The sequence below is a fragment of the Zootoca vivipara genome, chromosome Z (genome assembly GCF_963506605.1).
Source record: "Zootoca vivipara chromosome Z, rZooViv1.1, whole genome shotgun sequence".
In the NCBI taxonomy this organism is placed as follows: domain Eukaryota; kingdom Metazoa; phylum Chordata; class Lepidosauria; order Squamata; family Lacertidae; genus Zootoca; species Zootoca vivipara.
In genome coordinates this window covers 10,466,631-10,486,117 of record NC_083294.1, presented here as the reverse complement: position 1 = coordinate 10,486,117, position 19,487 = coordinate 10,466,631, and the positions used below count along the sequence as shown (strand labels likewise).

At 43.8% G+C, this 19,487-nt stretch overlaps 1 protein-coding gene across 4 annotated transcripts in view; it reads left to right on the top strand.

The window, feature by feature from the left end:
- MVB12B (multivesicular body subunit 12B) overlaps positions 1–18,139 on the top strand; it is a 91,456-nt gene extending 73,317 nt beyond the window's left edge. For all 4 annotated transcript variants that reach the window (XM_035113350.2, XM_035113349.2, XM_035113348.2 and 1 more), the window contains exons 8-10: positions 7–62; positions 3,343–3,402; positions 17,118–18,139. In XM_035113350.2, coding sequence (XP_034969241.1) covers positions 7–62; positions 3,343–3,402; positions 17,118–17,204 — 203 coding nt within the window. In that variant the 3' untranslated portion in view covers positions 17,205–18,139. The remainder of the gene's footprint in view (positions 1–6; positions 63–3,342; positions 3,403–17,117) is intronic.
- The last annotated feature ends 1,348 nt before the right edge of the window (positions 18,140–19,487 follow it).

Below are 19,487 nucleotides of genomic sequence, written 5' to 3'. Positions count from 1 at the left end.
TTGTAGCGATGGAAGGGGTGCCTTTTATGATCTCGGAGAAGTTCGCCTGCGCTTCCGAAGGGGTAAGTTCTTTTAAGCCTCCACAGTCACTTATGGACCCATTGTTAAAATCGTGTTTATGGAAGACAATCTTACTCGGCTATGAGTGATCGCCAAAGAAAGAAATAAAGACGATTTTCTCATCGCTCTGGTCATACTTCCTTTTTTCTGCTCCTTTATTTATTTGCAGCATTGGTACTCTGGCCTCTGGCCAAATAAAGGCTCTCGGTGTGGCTTATATAAATCAGTTCTGAGACAGACCCTACATGGCATGTGAGGAAAAAGGAGGAAGAAGCAGGAGGGAAAAAGCAAGCTCAAACACAAGTTTTAAAAAGTTACAGTCGATGGCAGTCCTGGCTATCTTGCCATTGATAAAGAGCAACCTTCCTCCTGAACCACTTTTAACATGCACCCATTCCAAGAGCAGAACTGGTCACAACATCCAGAACAGGAAAATAGGACAGCTCCTGGCACACAAGAAATACACATACTGTACAGTATTAGTTTTCCTTGCCTGGATGGCTCAGATGTAGTGATGGCCAGAAGTTAGGTCTGTATCTATTGATAGATTTATTGGGGAATGACCATGTCCATTCATTTCAATGGGTCTACTCCAAGTAGAATTTAGTTGGGCACAACCCCAAGTGAATCAAATGTCCTCTTTTCCCCTGTGCCTGTGCTGTCAACGCAACCCAACCTTGCACCCGCCGCCCCGACTCCCTATTTCTGGGAGCTGCTTAGACCTTGAAAAATGTAAGCTATTCCGCACATGGAGCGCAAAGTAACTTTAGCTGACCCAACTCCTCTTGGTTGCCGTGGCGACGTTGGCAGGCTCCCAGCTGCCGCAGAGAAGGACAGCCTCGCTGGTCCTGTTTACCAATTCCTCTCTCAGAAGTTGAGAGGTCATTACGTCCTAATGAGGCAGCAGATGGACCTCGGCTGGAGTCCGGGCAGCGGCAACGCAGCCTTAAGAATAACCTCGTCCATCTTCCCTGCTTCTTCTTCCCCCTCTGCCTGGAGAAACACAGTCAGTGACCAAATGTCTGTTCATACAGTAAAAGCTCAGGAATGGGATTACCAGTATATTTTTCCAGACCAAGAGCTGCACTCCCTTCTGGGCAATGTCCCAGGTGCCACATGACAGTAGTGGGCAAGGTGAAAGGCAATAGCAGGCAGAACAACAAATGTAGGTTTTACCTTTGTACAGTAGACTACATAAACTAACACAACCCTTGCTGTCCTCCATCCTGGCAAGCAAGAGGCACCATCAGAGTTCAAGGACACACTCCAGCCAGGCAAAATCACTCAAGGGGGGTGCAAAGCAGGGCCAATGAGGGGTGTGCCTGGGGAGAAGGGGTGTGGCCTCGTGAGAATTCCAAGGGCCAGATAGAGAGGCCTGGAGGACGGCATTTGGCCCCTGGGCCCAAGTTTATGCTCCCTTGCTTTGGGTGGTAATGTGTATTACTTGACAGACTGAGGTGTGTTTAGCCAGCATTGCTGCCGAGCACACTCAACACACCTTATTCTTATTGCTGAGTTGGGTCCTGAGCATCTGCCCTGAAGTCCAACTTAACAGCACCACTCTACCCCATACATGTCCAGTTTGCAAAGCAAAGAAGCTGGCCTGAGGCGACCCCTTTCACTGCCCCAAGAATAACAAGTGGGGCTGGGGTAGTGGAGCGCCCTTCTCCTCCCCATCACATGGGCCATTGCAACAGGCAAACCCAAATCTAATTCTTCCTCCCCTTCCCCCCCCAAAAAAACCACCTCCCTGCCTATTACTCAATTCAAAGGAGTCACTTTTCATTTATTTATTTTATTGTACTTCTATCTTGGCAATTTTCTAAGAAATTTCAGGTAGAATACATGTTTCCTCTCCCAACCTGCACACAAACATACATCATATAGTATTTCCCCAACAACCCTGTAAGGTAGGTTAAGCTGCGGAGTGCTGATTAGCTCAAATTCACCCAGTAAGCTTCCTGGCTGAGGATTTGGACCTGGGTGTCACCCCAACCCTATCACACTGCTGAGACACCTAATACCGCTAAGCCACGCAGTCTTTTCAAATCTTTGAATCCAACCCAACTGAGAGTTCCAGTTCTCATTTCTGGAGCACGAACATCAGGGACTTCTCTCTGTCCCCATATACCTTGATTCTTATTTGACACACAGAAGAGTGAACCCTTGCAGCTGTCACCTGGGAGCCTCTCCCTTTTCCCTCAGCCTCACACCCTGAGGAAACCTCTCTGGCCTGCCCTCTCACTCAGGTTCCCTTATGTGTACATGCTTATCCATCCCAAATGCAAAGACCAAAACATACATGTAAATAGAATTAACATTGAGCAATCGAGAATTAAAAAAAAATCATAGAAAAAGCAAGATAAGAAGAAAAGGAAAAAGAGTGTCTCACGATTCTCTGTCAATTATGTATGTAACAATTATTCAAAATATTTAGGGCATACATTCCAAAATAATTTCTGGCTGTACTAGTATCCAGCTTTTTTCCATTCTGCTAGATGGTATTTTCTGAGTCTTCCCTCCCAGGCATCTCAGATTCAAAACTTTTCTTTAAAGCCACACATGTGAGACATAATTGTCTTTCTTCCTTTAGCAATTAGAAAAAACACACACAATTTTTGGGATGGGGGAGATTGCTAGCATGTGAAGAATCAGAGATGCCACCTGTTCATCCATTAAGCCAACCACATTAATTGGTATGGGGCTGCTCTCAGTACTTTTTAATGGAGTGTAGAGGAGCAGAGCCCTCCATTGTGATAATCAGATATCTGCTTTGGCAAATACGTAAGTGTACTCATAACTGAGACAAGCTAAGTTCTACACAGCTCTCATTGAGGGTGAAGTGGAAAAAAGTTCCAACCCAGTGGTTGCTCTTCTGGACACTGATAGTGTCCTGATGTTAAGCTTAATTTTAAATGGATTGTCCACTTGTTTTTTTCAGGGGAGATACCCACAATGTATTGGGATCTTGTGACGCACTGGACTTTTGTGAGCCTCTTAACTACTGTATATTCCTGCGTATAAGACTACTTCTTAACCCAGGAAAATCTTCTCAAAAGTCGGGGGCTGTCTTATACGCCGGGTCGTATTTCTTACACGGCGATTATATCTCAAACTCTATATTTTAACTGGAAAAGTTGGGGGTCCTCTTATACGCCCAGTCGTCTTATATGCCGGAATAGGTGATCCCTGCACTTGCTAGGAAGCTGGAACATGACATTTGCTGGAATTCTCATTTTTATAAACAGATTGCTGTTATTGTTATTTTGCATTTCCTTATAGATGCAGCCAGTCGATCTCCTGGGCATCACTATTAAATCCTTGGCAGAAATCGAGAAGGAGGTAAGTCCCTTCTGGAATCTTGTCTTTCCTTAATTCACCACCTGAGTGCTTTTGGGAGGCTAGATATGATTTCTTTGCTTTACAAGGCTGCGGGTGAACTTCTGCACCACCATAACCCAAATTCTGCAGCCAGGACAGCTGCATTCTGCAGCGTCTATATTTTGATGCAAATATGCATAACTTTCCCTACTTTACACAATTTATTTTGTACATATGAGATAAAGCTTCAGACCATCACTTAACACAAGCTTGCTGTGGTTCCCTATTGGGATTCAGTTAATCACTAAAGTAATATATACAATATGGTGATTAACAAACAAATTTTATTTCTGCTGCAAAACATTTTGGCTTCCGCCTTTGTCAGCTGCTCTGGTGGGGATATATTTATATTTTGAGACTGGGAGAACCCACACAGGGTGGGATGAAATCTTGATTTTAAAATTTGCAGAAATCTAACTCAGCCTTTCCTCCAGCTTCTGAGGTGGTGGTTGTTGTTGTTGTTGTTTAGAGGCAAAACTGGGTGAGGCAGCAAGTGGTACTCTTACATTTATAAGAAGGGTTCTGCATTCACATTTATCTATTCAGGGAAGCAAGAGGCAGTATCAAAGTTCAAAGACACATTCCAGCCAGACAAGAAGATTGCAGTGCAGAGCTATTGAGGGGTATGGCCTGGGAAGACTTCTGAGGACCAGATAGCAAGTCCTAGAGGGCCACAATTGTTCCCCATCACCCAGACATGTGGAGGGCAGGGGTATGGAGAAAGGGGATAAAAAAAGGTTTTCTCATAACACTAGAACTTGTGGACATCCGATGATGCTGAATGTTGAAAGACTCTGGACAGACAAAAAAAAGTAGGTAGAGTTAAACTATGAAACTTACTCCCACAGGAGGCAGTGATAGCTACCTGCCTGGATGGCTTTCAAATATTAGATAAATTCATACAGGATAAGGCTGTCATTGGCTACTAGCGCTCTCTCTCTCTCTCTATATATATATATATATATGCACACACACACACATTTTTATTTATTTAACATAATTATTACAAAATATAAACAAGATATTTCAAATACACACATACATATATGTTTCAATTAAGCACATATATATGGGGGGAAGGAAGAGAAAGAAAGAAGAAAAGGAAAAAAGGAGGAGGAAAAAGAAAGGAAAAAAGAAAAAAGTTGGAAGAATTTCTTCCAAATTTATTCTACAAATATCTCAATATGAAAATAATAATAAAATTTCATTAATTGACTTCCATCGCTTACACTGCACTTCCTCTATACCGTACATTTTAGGCAAGATTGTATCTCTTATTCCGTGTTTTTTCCATACAGTCTCACACAAATATTTTAGTCAACAAATTTTCTCAATCTCTCACAAATCTATTCTATACACAACCAATACCTTACATTTGATCCTTGTCTACCTAAATAATCATTTAAACATTTCCATTGTTTCTGAATTGTATTTTTTTGTTTTTGTCTCATCAAATCAGTCAACTTTGCTAATTCCAAATATTTGCATAATTTATTCAACCATTCCTCTTTGGTTGGAATATAATTTCCTTTCCAATTATTGGCTATCAACATTCTTGCTGCTGTTGTCGCGTACAGGAAGATATTAGTTTTATCTTTCGGGATGTCCCCATTCAAAATTCCTAATAAATATGATTCTGCTTTTTTATTGTGTGATATTTTTTATCAACTTTTTAATTTCCTCATGTATCATATTCCAATATTTCTTAATTTCCGGACAGGACCACCACATATGGTATAAGGTTCCAATCATTCTATTACACCTCCAACACTTATTATTGCCAGATTTTTTTCATTTTTGCCAGCCTATCTGGCAACATATACCATCTATGATGCGTCTTCATGAAGTTTTCTTTTATTTGATAAGAAGCCGTAAAATTTATATTTTTTGACCAAAATTTAACCCAATCTTTATATTCAATTTCAGAACCTAAATCTTGTTCTCACCTTAACATAGTCTTACTTTTAATTTCTTGGTCTATTTGTATATTATTTAATAATTTATACATTTTTGTAAGTATTTTTTTTTGTTTACTCTGTAAGACTTCTTTATCTAACATCAATATTTTATTTTCAAATCCTCTACTTTTTGAATCTTTTTCAAAAGTCGCTTTCAATTGAAAATATTCCAACCAATTTATTCCCATCTTTTTTATTCTTCATAATCTTTTAATTTTGGTTTTTCATTCATTTCTTCCACTAACTCTTTGTAGATTCGCCACAATTTCCTACTTTGGGTCTGCTCCTTGTTTTGGGATAAGGGCTATCAAAGCTTCTTGCCAAGATTCTGGAATTTCTCCTTCATCTAATATTTCATCCATAATCAATTTAAGTTTGGGGGCCACTATCTCTTCTAATCTTTTATAATAGGTTACTGCTATGCCATTGGGGCCAGGTGATTTCATGAAGATTTAGGGGCGATTTCGTATTTCTTATTACCTCCTTAATTTCTTCTAATTTAATATTTGAATTTAGAGTGGCATATTCCATCTCATTGATTTCTGGTAGTCTATTCTCTAATAAATAATACTATTTCTCTCTCATCCTTCTTCTCCGCTGTATACAATTTTTTATAATATTTCATGAATCTATCCTTAATTTGTTCCAATTCCATAATTTCCTCTTCTTCATCTATAATTTTATTTACCACTCTTTCCATTTGTCTCTCTTTAGCCAGCCAAGCTAACATTCTCTCAGGTTTATTTGCCTGTTCGAAATATCTTTGTTTTGTCCATAAAATTTTCTTTTCCACTTCTCTATTTGATAAATGCAATTGTAAATTTTTTATACTCTGAAGCATTTCTTCACTTTTTGGGGTTTTTTTACCAATTCTTTTTCTCTTTCTCTTATTTGTTTATTTATTTCCATAATATTATTATCCTCATTTTTCTTAATTCTCCCCATTTACTGTATTCCATACCCTCCCATAAAAGCTTTACTCGCATCCCAAATTATTTTCCTATCTGTATTTTTGTTCTCCGAAGAATTGATTCTTTTGAATTATGATGCTGGAGGAGACTCTTGAGAGTCCCATGGGACTGCAAGAAGATCAAACCTATCCATTCTGAAGGAAATCAGCCCTGAGTGCTCACTGGAAGGACAGATCCTGAAGCTGAGGCTCCAATACTTTGGCCACCTCATGAGAAGAAATAGAAGACTCCCTGCAAAAGACCCTGATGTTGGGAAAGATGGAGGGCACTAGGAGAAGGGGAGGATGAGATGGTTGGACAGTGTTCTCGAAGCCACCAACATGAGTCTGACCAAACTGCGGGAGGCAGTGGAAGACAGGAGTGCCTAGCGTGCTATGGTCCATAGAGTCACAAAGATCAGGCACGACTAAACGACTAAACAACAACATTTTGGTTCTCATTTAATTCAAAAAATTCTTTCAAAATTTCTCTCGCTTTACCTACTCTTTGTTCATTTCTCCACACCTCATCATTCATTCTCCACCTACCTTTGGTACGTCTTTTGAATTTCATGTGAATTGCTATGGCTACTAGCTTTGATGACCATACTCTGCCCCCTCAGAGCCTTTAATGCTTCTGAATATCAGTTGCTGGAAACAGCAGGAGGGGAGAGTCTGCAGGTTTTCCATGGGCATCTTGGTTGGCCACTATGAGAACCGGATGCTGGAACTAGAGGGGGCATTGGCCATTCTTATGCTTGAGGTTTCCCATCCCAGGTATAGGAAATGTTCAGCTAAATGGACCACTGGAGTCTGACTGTGTAAGGCAGCTTACAAAGTGCTGATTTCAAGCCCCAGGATCACTAATTGGCTATCCCTGTTTGACAGTAACATGATGCCACAAGTGCATACATTTTAAGATAAATCAGTCTCTCAAGATTCGGCAAGGGAAGTGTTGTTGGCTTTTATGGCTTAATTTCACCATCTCAGCAAAGCCTCTTCAACTGCATTTCAAAGGACTTAATTTTATTCAGATCCTCCCAAGTTGCTGTCTCCCTCCCTCCCTCCCTCCCTCCCCCCCATGCCCCCACTCCTTCTCAGCAGGTCTCCCCTCCTGAGCACAGTCACATGTAATGGTCTTTAAACGAATACACTTGCTAACTGGCAGGAATTCAGGTTTGGTTGTTCATTTGTTTTTTAAATGTTGGTTCCAGCGATTCAGCTTGGGAGTTTTGGTTATTTCTCTCCCCCCCTCACACCCCAATCCCAAATGACTGGAGAAATTCGTCTTGATTATAATTGCTCTTACCCACGCATATCTAATTTGTATCTTTTTAAGTGTTAATTAGTAAACAGTTTGAGCTGACATCTTTATGCATTTGCATCTGTGAAAAATAGCACTTATTGCTGGCTTAGCTGCAGGCCCTTGCTGCTCACTGCAACATTGCGACATTGACATAAAATTAATGAAGACATGGGTGCCAATTTATTTATTTATTTTTTTAGCTGCCTTTAGGAAGATCTCCTCCTTGGCGAGACTCTCCTTCATGCCATTTAATTTATTTTATTTTTTTAAGGAGAGGGAAATGTGTACTCATACATCACTTTCTGTGCAACATCTTTGCTAAGCAGGCGTTCGTATTAATTTTCCGAGAACGTGGTGCACATTTCCCGGTTACCTAGGTAGCAATCGAACTTGCAACCGGGATAATGCCAAAATGTATTCTCCTTTCTTTAAAACTTTCCCCAGCCATTAACTTTCAAGATAACCAGGTGTTGATAATAAAACAATGCAAAAAATAAACAAACAAACTCTGCTCTCTTATAGTCGCACAGTGTCATCTAGTGGTGGCATTAAATATTGCATTGGGAGGGGAAGTACTTGCTCACTGCATTTATATTATTACTTTTTCTTCAAGGAGGCATACATTTAATCCCCACAACAACCATGTGAAGCAGGTGGGGCTGAGATGCAGCAACTGGCCCAAGGCCACCCAGCAAGCTTATTGGCCAAGTGGGAATACAAACCCAGGTCTCCCAAGTCCTAGTCTGACACTCTAACACTACACCACAGTAGGACTCATACACTGAGGTCCAGCACCGAGGGCCTTCTAGCAGTTCCCTCGTTGCAAGAAGCCAAGTTACAGGGAACCAGGCAGAGGGCCTTCTTGGTAGTGGCACCTGCCCTGTGGAACGCCCTCCCATCAGATGTCAGAAACATAGCTGCCAAGTTTTCACTTTTCTCGCGAGGAAGCCTATTCAGCATAAGGGAAAATCCCTGTAAAAAAGGGATAACTTGGCAGCTATGGTCAGAAAAAAACAACTACCAGACTTTTAGAAGACATCTGAAGGCAGCCCTGTTTAGGGAAGCTTTTAATGTTTAATAGATTGTTGTATTTTAATATTCCGTTGGAAGCCACCCAGAGTGGCTGGGGAAACCCAGCCAGATGGACGGGGTATAAATAAGAAATTATTATTGTTATTATTATTATTATTAAGTAAATGGACAGGGCATGTTAACTTGCTCACAAAAATGAAATTGTGACATTATGTTACTGACAGACAGGGATAGCCAATTAGTGATCTGGAGCTAGAAATCTTCCCTCCCCCACGAACATGAATCAATTACAGTCATACCTCGACATCCAAACGCTTCGACTTCCGAAGGTTTCGACTTCCGAAGTCGACAACCCCTGGAAGTCTTTTCTTCGCGTGCGCCCGCGCTCTGCACCTGCACAGAGCGGCGTGCGCGGTCGGGGCATGCGCAGAAGCGCGAAATCGCGCTTCACGCATGTGCCGTAGTGGCGCTTCGACATCCGAAAACCTCGACTTACGAAGACAACCGGGGAACGGATCGTCTTCGTAAGTCGAGGTACCACTGTAGTCCCTGGTGGCTTAATCAAAATAGCAATTGAAGGTGTGGTAAAACATTTCACTCCAAAAGAGAAGGCGTGGATGTCTTTTGGATTTCGTATGCAACAGAACTCTCATTCCAGGTATGACTATGGTTCTGATCTCACTTAAAAACTAATATTGTAGAATTGGGAAAGGTTCTTGAAAACAGTGGCTGAAATGATCAACGGAATGAGGTAACTCCACTTTGAGGAAAGGTTGAAGCATTTTGGGTTTTTTTAGTTTAGAGAAAAGGGAAGGGGTGACATGACAGAAGTGTGTGAAATTATACACAGTGTGGAAATTATACTCCTTCTCTCATAACACTAGAACTTGTGGACGTCCAATGAAGCTGAATGTTGGAAAATTCAGGACAGATAAAATAAAGGATTTCTTCATGCAGCACATAGTTAAACTATGGAACTCATTCTCATAAGAGGTAGTGATGACCACCAGCTGGAATGACTTCAAAACAGGATTAGACAAATTCATGGAGAATAATGCTACCAATGGCTACTGAACACCTGTTTCTAGAAATTGTAGGAAAGGATAATGCTTTTGCATCATTGTAAAACAAAAACATCTTTGCCTGAGGTCAAAATAATCACAGTTGGCACCAAGCCTTCTTCCTAGGGGAGAGCATTCCATAAACAGAAGAACACCTGTTCTCTTTTTACCTCCCGCAGTTCATGACATCAGATTATGATCCTGGGGTTTGGTCACATTCATAGGGGGGAAAGTGTGACTTTGTTTTTTCCCTTCTGGTCACTGCCCATTCCACAACTTAACATGGCTTAGTAACTTCTTAATATTCATTCTATTTGTATACCTCCTATCCTCCCAGCAGCTCATGGTGAGTTACATGGGTTTATCGCTAAAATTAGGAGGAACTTACCTAATGGTAAGTAAGAGCTGTCTCTGGGGAGGATGAATTCTGTGATCATATTTTATCCTCACAACAACCCTATTATGTAGGGCAGGCTGAGAAAGAGAGAAAGAGAATGCCTGTCTAGTCAGGTTGTAAGGCAGGCATCCCCAAACTGCGGTCCTCCAGATGTTTTGGCCTACAACTCCCATGATCCCTAGCTAACAGGACCAGTGATCAGGGATGCCTGTTGTAAGGGGATGCCTGTTGTAAGGGATCATTTCCAACCTGTTATCTCTGAGGATATGGACAGGCTGCTTAGACAAGTTAAACCAACCACCTGTTTTCTTGATCCTTGCCCATCCTGAGCCAGAGAGGGCTGAGCGGTGGGCTCTGAGAGAGCCAGTGTGGTGTAGTAAAGAGCGGTAGACTCGTAATCTGGTGAACCAGGTTCACATCTCCGCTTCTCCACATGCAGCTGCTGGGTGACCTTGGGCTAGTCACACTTCTCTGAAGTCTCTCAGCCCCACTCACCTAACAGAGTGTTTGTTGTGGGAGAGGAAGGGAAAGGAGATTGTTAGCCGCTTTGAGACTAGGGTAGTGATAAAGCGGGATATCAAATCCAAACTTCTCCTCCTCCTCCTCCTCCTCCTCCTCCTCCTCCTCCTCTTCTTCTTCTTCTTCTCCTCCTCCTCCTCCTCCTCCTCCTCCTCCTCCTCCTCCTCCTCCTCCTCCTCCTCCTCTGTGGGATGGTGAATGCTTCTCTCTGTGAGGGAGTCTTCCTGGAACCCCTTAAAGAGGTGGTTATTAAACCGCTTCTTAAAAAACAATCTTTGAAGCCGGCCTAGGGCTTGCCGAGCAGAAGGTCGGTGGTTTGAATCCTCGCGACAGGGTGAGCTCCCATTGCTCGGTCCCAGCTCCTGCCAACCTAGCAGTTCGAAAGCACCTCAAAGTACAAGTAGATAAATAGGTACCGCTGCAGCGGGAAGGTAAACGGTGTCTCCATGTGCTGCTCTGATTCGCCATAAGCGGCTTTGTCATGCTGGCCACATGACCTGGAAGCTGTACACCAGCTCCCTCGGCCAATAACGCGAGATGAGCGCCGCAACCCCAGAGTCGGTCACGACTGGACCTAATGGTCAGGAGTCCCTTTATCTTTACCTTCCTATGGCCAATTATCACCATCTCAAATCTTCCATTCCTCAGCAAGGTGATTGAGTAGGTGGTTGTGGAACAACTCCAGGCACACCTTCCAATAAGGATTCAGGCCCCATCATGGGACTGAAACTGCCTTGGTTGTGCTGGTCAATGATCTCTGGTGGACTAGAGAGAGAGGTGAAAGCTGTTTCCTGGTTCTGCTAGATCTTTCAGCAGTTTTTGACCATGGTATCCTTCTGGACCCTCTAGCAGGGCTGGGAGCTGAGGGAACTGTTATGCAGTGGTTCTGCTCCTTCCTGGGCCATGTCCAGTAAGTGGTATTGGAGGTGAATGCTCAAACCCCTGGAATATCCCCATCTAGCCCCACATAGGATTATAGGAAGCTGCCTTATACTGTGTCAGGCTCTGGGTCCATCTACCTCAGTACTGTAAACACTGACTGGCAGGAGAACTCCAGAGTTTCCAACAGCACGTGTGCCCTGGCCCTACCTAGAGATGCTCTGGATTGAACCTGGGACCTCCTGCATGCAAAACAGATGCTCTACCAGTGATCTACAGCCCTTCCTGGCCAAAAGCGTAGGAAGCTGCCTTATATTGAGTCAGAGCATTGCTCCATTTAGCTCTGCATTGTCTACACTGAATGGCAGCAGCTCTCCAGTTTTCCAGACGGGTAGCTATCTCCCAGCCCCTACCAGGAGATGCTGTGGATTAAACCTGGGACCTTCTGCACACAGGTCAGATGCCCTGCCCTCCATTGCATAACACTCAGCTGGTGAAAAGCCCCAGATGACTCAAAAGGTTGCACATTAGTTTGTGACATCTTGGTGGGCTTTAATGAAGGCTATTGCTCTACTGTGGCTTTTGGTGAACATCAAACCAGGATCAGATTCCCTGCCAGTCAGTGCCCATAGCAAGGGCAGCTAAACAGAGCAGTTTGTGTCATCGGAATCAGGCACTGCTTTGCAGCTTCTCTCTCCAGCAAGGTTTGCTCCAGTTTGGAATGTTCTACAGTTGTACCTTGGTTGTCGAACGGAATCCGTTCCGGAAGTCCTTTCGACTTCCAAAAATGTTCAACAACCAAGGCGCGGCTTCTGATTGGCTGCAGGAGCTTCCTGCACTCACTCGGAAGCAACGTTGGATGTTCGTGTTCCAATGAACCTTCGCAAACTGGAACATTCACTTCCGAGTTTGCAGCGTTCAGGAGCCAAAACGTTCGAGTCGCAAGGCGTTCGACAACCAAGGTATGACTGTACTTGCACTCCTTTTGCATCACACCCTGGCACCAGGCATTTTCTAAGTATGTAAGATTTTTATTAAAGTTTTCCACAATACAATAAAATAACAGCTACCAAGAAATGCAAACACAACAAGGAAAATACAGGGTCTTCTCCTAAAGGTAGTTCTCAGTCCCCAGCTCACTTCCCAGCTCTCGCCGAGGATCCTTTTTCCTTCCAGCCTCTCCCCCTAGGAGATCCACATTTCCTTGTCTCCCACCCAAGGCTCTCCATTAACCATCTACCACCCCCATGAGTACACTATCCCTGGAGCATAATAAAGGTCCCAAACATAGGACTCCAAAGAGAAATGAAAGAGAACGAGAAAGAAACAAGAAGGAAGGAGACAGACAGAGAGAGAGAGAGAGAAGCAAAATGAAATGAAATGAAAAAGACAAAAGGGAAAGTAATGTTAGAGGAAACTGATTTTCTATCTATCATTTAACATTAAAAAGAAAAAAATATTTAAGACATTCAGTCCATGATCTTTCCACTTTCTGTTAAACAATATTTAAGTCAAAGTTTCTCAGAACCATTCATTTATTTTTCCCACAAAAAGACCATGCTTTTTCTTTAATATTTACTTTACCTAGGGCTGCCATATGTCTGGAAATCAGTTAAAATGTCTGGGGAAACCCATGGTTTTGGGGGGTGAATTTCCTTTTAAAAAGCTCCAAAACTACTACTACTTTTTATAGATTTTGCACACACACACACAAAAAAAACCATTTGTGTCCACATTTTCACTTTTTGAAATATGACAACCTTACTTTATCTCCCTTAATTCCCACCACCATTCCTCTGTATTGAGCAATAGTAAATTCTTCCACACTGTCCATGTTAAAATCTCTCTACTGTGATCGCATATTGGAATAATATTCCATATTTCTTTCCGTGTTATATATCATTTAATTCTATCCTACTTCCATACGTTCAAATTCCATTGCCTGTTGTATTTCCATTTCTTGTGTTTAGAACCATTGTGAGGAAACCATTTCCATTTCAATATCTGCTTTCTTTAGTTTAGCTACATTATCCAGTGGGACCAGTCATTTTCCGAGGACCCCAACAAGAGAAGCCTTGGAAGCTGCAAGTTGTCTGTTATGGACAGACAGCTTCTAGAATAAGTGCAGGTTGTAGCTTCACTGAAGGCAGGGTAGTTCTGTGGCACGACTGGATCATCCAATCCCACACAGTTGCAGAGGCAAACCCAAACGCTCAAATTATGCTCCCAAATTCTGGGGATGTCAGAAGCTGCCTTATATAGAGGCAAACCATTGGTCCATCTAGTTTAGTGCTGTTTTTGGGTAGGGAACTTCAAGTCTGAGGGTCAAATGTGGCCTCCCAAGTCTTTCTGCTGTTGTGGAGGCATCCTGGGTGGTGGCTCAAAAGTATGAGGGACAGCAAGGGAGAATTTAGAGCCTGGTTCATTTGTTGAATGTGGCACTGCCCCTCCAACCTCAACCAGCCCCCACCTGCCTGTTGTGGGGTGGGGGGGTGATTAACAAAATCAGTCCTCCTGGCAAACTGGGAATATCCTCTCCCTCGCCCAAGTTTAGGATATTCCACCATTCTTCAGCAGAGTTTCTTTTTCCAGAACAGATTTAGTGGGTGCCTTGGGGGGGTGAGGGGGTGGAGAGCAGTAGCTGGGTCAACTGCAAAGCAGGTGAAACTTTCAATGCAGTCTTCCTGCTTTGCTGTGGCTCCTCGCTGAAGGGAGAGGAGAAACTGGACCATCCCTGGAGGACACTGGACCACCCAGCAGCAGCTGGCTTTGACACTAGACTTATGGGTGGGGTAGGGTGAAGTATTGGAGCCTCAGCTTCAGGATCTGTCCTTCCAGTGAGCACTCAGGGCTGATTTCCTTCAGAATGGATAGGTTTGATCTTCTTGCAGTCCATGGGACTCTCAAGAGTCTCCTCCAGCACCATAATTCAAAAGCATCAATTCTTCAGTGATCAGCCTTCTTTATGGTCCAGCTCTCCTTAGACGGCTTTTAAAAGCAATGCGTGGCTGCTTAGACACATTTATGGAGGCTAGTAGCTGTGATGTTAAATGGGGGCAGTCTGTCTTCAAATGGCAGATCTTTGTTGTGCAGGGAATGACGGGTGGAGGACTCTTTTGACTGGGGGGTTCCAGGGTAGAAACAGCAATGCAAGGCTAGATGAAGATCAAGCTGTTGATACACTAGTGACCTCAGCTGCCTCCTCTTAATCTGGAACCAGCTTTCCCTCTTTAACAGCAAACTTCTGAGGTTCCATGCCAGAATAAATGGCACAAAAATTGGGCTACTGTGAATAAAGCAATGCTTGTTTGATGTGGAACCTAAGATACATAGGCATGCGAAACTATTTTTAAAAAGCCCAAAGGAGACATAGGACCCTAAACCCAGTCCCCTGAGGGACTGAGCATGCTCAGTGGCCTCCAGAAGCCACATAATGTTCAGCATCGGGTGAGATACAAGTGAATTGGTGCCCTCTTATTGTATGCTGCACGAAGGCATGGCTGAGTAGCTGATTGGAGTCTAGAGCAGGAGCACTCTTGTTAGGAGGTGAGAATTCCATTGCAGTAGCTTGTGGGCAGCTCCACTCTCGGGACACCCATACTGGCTTACCCTACAGATTGCAGCATGTGCTTTGAACCCTCAGAAATACGCAGGAGCCTATTAATATTATTATCAGGCTTCCCATGGTCACAGGTAATGCTGGGCTAGATGGATCTCTGTTCTCATCCAGGGGGTTCCCAAACTAAGGCCTGGGGGCCGGATGCGGCCCAATTGCCTTCTAAATCCGGCCCTTGGATGGTACAGGAATCAGCATGTTTTTACATGAGTAGAATGTGTCCTTTTATTTAAAATGCATCTCTGGGTTATTTGTGGGGCATAGGAATTCATATATATATATTTTTCAAAATATAGTGCGGCCCCCCCACAAGGGCTGAGGGTCAGTGGACTGGCCCCCTGCTGAAAAAGTTTGCTGACCCCTGCTCCAGATGTTTTGAGACTACAATTCCCATCATTCCTGACCACTGGTCCTGCTAGCTAGGGATCATGGGAGTTGTAGGCCAAAAACATCTGGAGGGCCAAGTTTGAGGAAGCCTGCAATAGCACCTTAGAGACCAACTAAGTTTGTCATTGGTGTGAGCTTTTGTGTGCATGCACACTTCTTCAGATACCTGAAGAAACACACGAAAGCTCATACCAATGACAAACTTAGTTGGTCTTTAAGGTGCTGCTGGAAGGAATTTTTTTATTTTGTTCCGTAAGAAAACAGTATTTAGTACTCAAATGTTTACTTTTGGTGTTGCACTGTGGTTTGGCCACAAGGTGGCAGTATTTCTACATGTACTGTTCTTCACACTAGGCTTTGGCCCTTAATGCTGATTTAAGTAACAGCTCAATGAAGACACTTCTCTGGTTTAATCCTGTCTGGCAGAAGCCACGGGCTTTTAGGGACATCTGCAAGAAAGGATTATTTGGAATCCTACACACACACCCTCCCCAGCTGAAAGAAATTCCACGTGTTGAGGAGATTGTTGTACTTACTCTGTCATTGCATGTAAAAAAAAGACACCCTTAGGCCAAATAGTTTAATGTGGCCCCCAGGCCTCTCTGTCTGGCTCTCAGAACTTTTCCCCAGACCAATTTAAATGTTAAAGCTTTGTACACTAGCTTGGTTCCTACACATGCTCCTTTCTGTCCTCCATCTAGGGAAGCAGGAGGCAAGAACAGATTTCAGCCAGGAACTGAAGCACTCAAGCAAGAAGGGTGCAAAGCAGAGCCAGTGGGGGATATATACGGTTTGGAGTGAGTGCCAGATAAAAGGGAGGGCCACATTTGGCCCCTGGTCCACAGCTTCCCTACCCCTGAACTCCACACACAAACTCCCCACCCCAAAATCGCTTAAAGAGATTACCTAAATTAGGGATTCTGGTCACATCTACACCTTACACTTAAAGCACATTATCTATTTACAAAGTCATTATATGCACTTCCAAAAAAAAAAAAACAGCAAGGTGGAATGCAGCATATAAGGATAATATGAGCAAGAGATGCATGGAACTATAATTAAAAAGATCAGTAAATGCTGATGGGTTGAAAGGGAAAACAGAGTGATGTAAAGACCTGACTAAACCTTTCTTCCCTCCTGAAGTCATCTTCAGGAAGGGAAGGGTGCTTCGTGATTGGTAAGGGGTTCCACAGGCCAGGGGCTGCCACGTGAAAGACTCGTTCCCTAGAGAAAGTTAACCAAACCTCTGGAACATGGGGAACCACTTGAAGTGGCTTCGCCACCTCCAAAAGAATCTTGGGAACTGTAGTTTAAGGGTGCTTGGGTTTATAGCTCTGTAAGGGGGCGAGCTACATGTCCCAGGATTCTTTGTGGAGAAGCCATGTGCTTTAAATGCATGTGGTGGGTGATGACCTAAGCCTCTCTTTGTTACAAGTCAGGTCAGCTTGGGAAAGACTCTGCTTAAAAATCTCTTGGTGCCCATTCCTCAGCTGCCTTGGCTCTCTTGATGGTTGTGTGGTGTGGCTTATCTGTGAATCCAGTTCAACACATCTCTATTTCTGTTCCCCACAGTACGATTACAGCTTCCGGACAGAGCAGAGCGCTGCAGCCAGGCTCCCCCCGAGCCCCACTCGATGTCCACAGCTCCAGCAGTCCTGAAGCCCCCACCCCTGGGTGCCATGGAGAGGCGAAGCACATGTACTACTGAGAGGGGAGAGTGATCCCCCTCCTCTCCACGTAACCTTTTCCCCAAACCCCTTTATACTCCCCTCCCCCCAAAAGCAGTGTTACTGGAACCCTTTCCAGCAAAGGGAACAATTATCTCTCTTTCTCTTTCTCGTGTCTGATGATTTGTCGCTGTCTTTGTACAAAATAACTGGATAGGATTTATTTCTTCTTTGTTTCTCTCTTTTTATTTTTGATATCTCTTCTTGCTTCGGAGATTTAGATTTGGCTGCGTTAACCCTTTTCATCAACTGCCTTGACCTCCCATATCTCCTTTCAGGGTCCACTCTGCATCATAACCGTGTTAACCAACGTGTTGGATTGGTGGGTGTGTCGGTCCATCGCCTTTTTTATGATGATGTTTGCTTTCTTTTGATAACTGGTTCTGCCAGGTAAAAATCCAGTGGAGGCATCTTTCTCCAAAACGCCTTGCACCATCTAGGAAGCCACAGCCACCTCATCTGTGGCTTTTAACAGTGATCCCCCAGCTTATTCTGGGATACCGCCAATCCAGTACAGTCTTATTGCTCACGTGGGACTCTAAAATCACAGCATATCATTGGTTTCTAAACTTGTACCTCAATCTCTATACAAGGTTGAGGTTTACGTCTGGACTGAACAGAGACAATAAACTGGGTTGTGCATTTGGTTGGCTGGTGTTCTTCCATAACCTGTGACAGTTTCACTCGGCACTGGAGGGGGGAAGAAAGCAAGTAAGAAAAGCCAACAATTTTGCCTTCTTTGCCATCAAAATCCCACACAGCCAATGGTTTGCAGTTGGAAATGAGCTGAAGACCTTTTGTGGCCTGGACTTCCCCTCTGGCTCACGAAGAAGCCTGGAGATCCACTCTCCCAGTCTGACTAGCAAAGCCATTCTTCATCCAAAGATCATGCTATCCACCTTACTTGGTTTCCAAGGCCTGTTGGGGAGGGCGCTTCTTTTTTCCAGTTGAGAAGAAATAGGCCTAGATGTTTGCCTAGAAGCGTGATAATTGCTCTGTGGTGCACTGTCTATCTGTCTCTGAATGCAGACTGCCTGGAAAGATGTCCAGACTACCTTTCTCTCCCCAGAAATACTTGAATGTGGCAGCTAAGAAAACAGCCAATCAAAACGTGCCGGTCGCAGCAGCTGGCCCCTAAAGTCTTTGTCTCCCCTATTGGCTGCTTGATCATGAGAGCTACCACCGTGTGTGCCTCTGGAAGCCTCCTGAGAAGGGAGTTAAGACTTCAGTTCTCAACAAGTCTGGTCCCACTTCGCCAGCCCAAGGACAACTTTAAACTTCAGTCTCCAGCATGCTCACGACATGTGTCTCGTTCGAGACCCAAATGCATGTCTTGGTGAAATCTGTTAAGTGTATTGTTATATTTTGAAGTTATTTTGGAAAGCCTGTGTGATCTCATGTGCTGCTGTTTGAGAGTCCCTGCCAGAGAGAACAAATGCTTTTGAGGGGCAGCAAAGAGGGACAGGATTATTACCACTTCTCCCCACCCACCCCCCTCTTCAGGTGGGAAGGTTCAGCTGTGTAACATGTAAATAATGATTGTCTAACAGTCTTAAAACTAGAACACCGTGGTCCTAGAAAGGCAGCTGCTCTTGTGAGTTGTTTGGCAAGCATGTTCTTTAATTGTTCTTCCGAGGTTAAGTGCATGGATGAAAGTTGATATAGACATGCCATCTTCCTCCTGACGGTGTGGGATGTTCCTAGTACTTTATTACCTGTAGCCCTAATCTCCCATACGGCTACTATTCTACGTGTGACAAAATTCGGATTTTTTCCTATGGTGACGACTTCAATGCTTTTTTGAAATACCAAATGTCAAATTCTTTTTAAAGTGTCTTTTTTTCCTTCTCTGTTTTGGTGCCTCTGCTTTGCTGGTGCCCTAAGCATGTGCTTCGTCTGCCTACAGGCTGACCCAGTACTGCTTCCAACTCCAGGGTTATCAGAATCCTCTCCAGCCCAAGTGGGTGGGCAGATCTGAAGCTTGTTGGTGGACTGAGTTGCTGCTGTTTCACTCACAGTTCACAGCAGTGCTTACTTGATAAGAGTGTTTTCACGGGCCTTTCTCTCCTCCAGGCTTTTGACACATATTGCCCTGCCGTCTTCATCTGGAGAATCCATCTTCTAAAGCAAGGGTGGGGAAGCAGTGGCCCTCCAGTAGCTGTTGGACTACAATTCCCATCATCCCTGACATTGACCATGCTAGCTAGGGGTGATG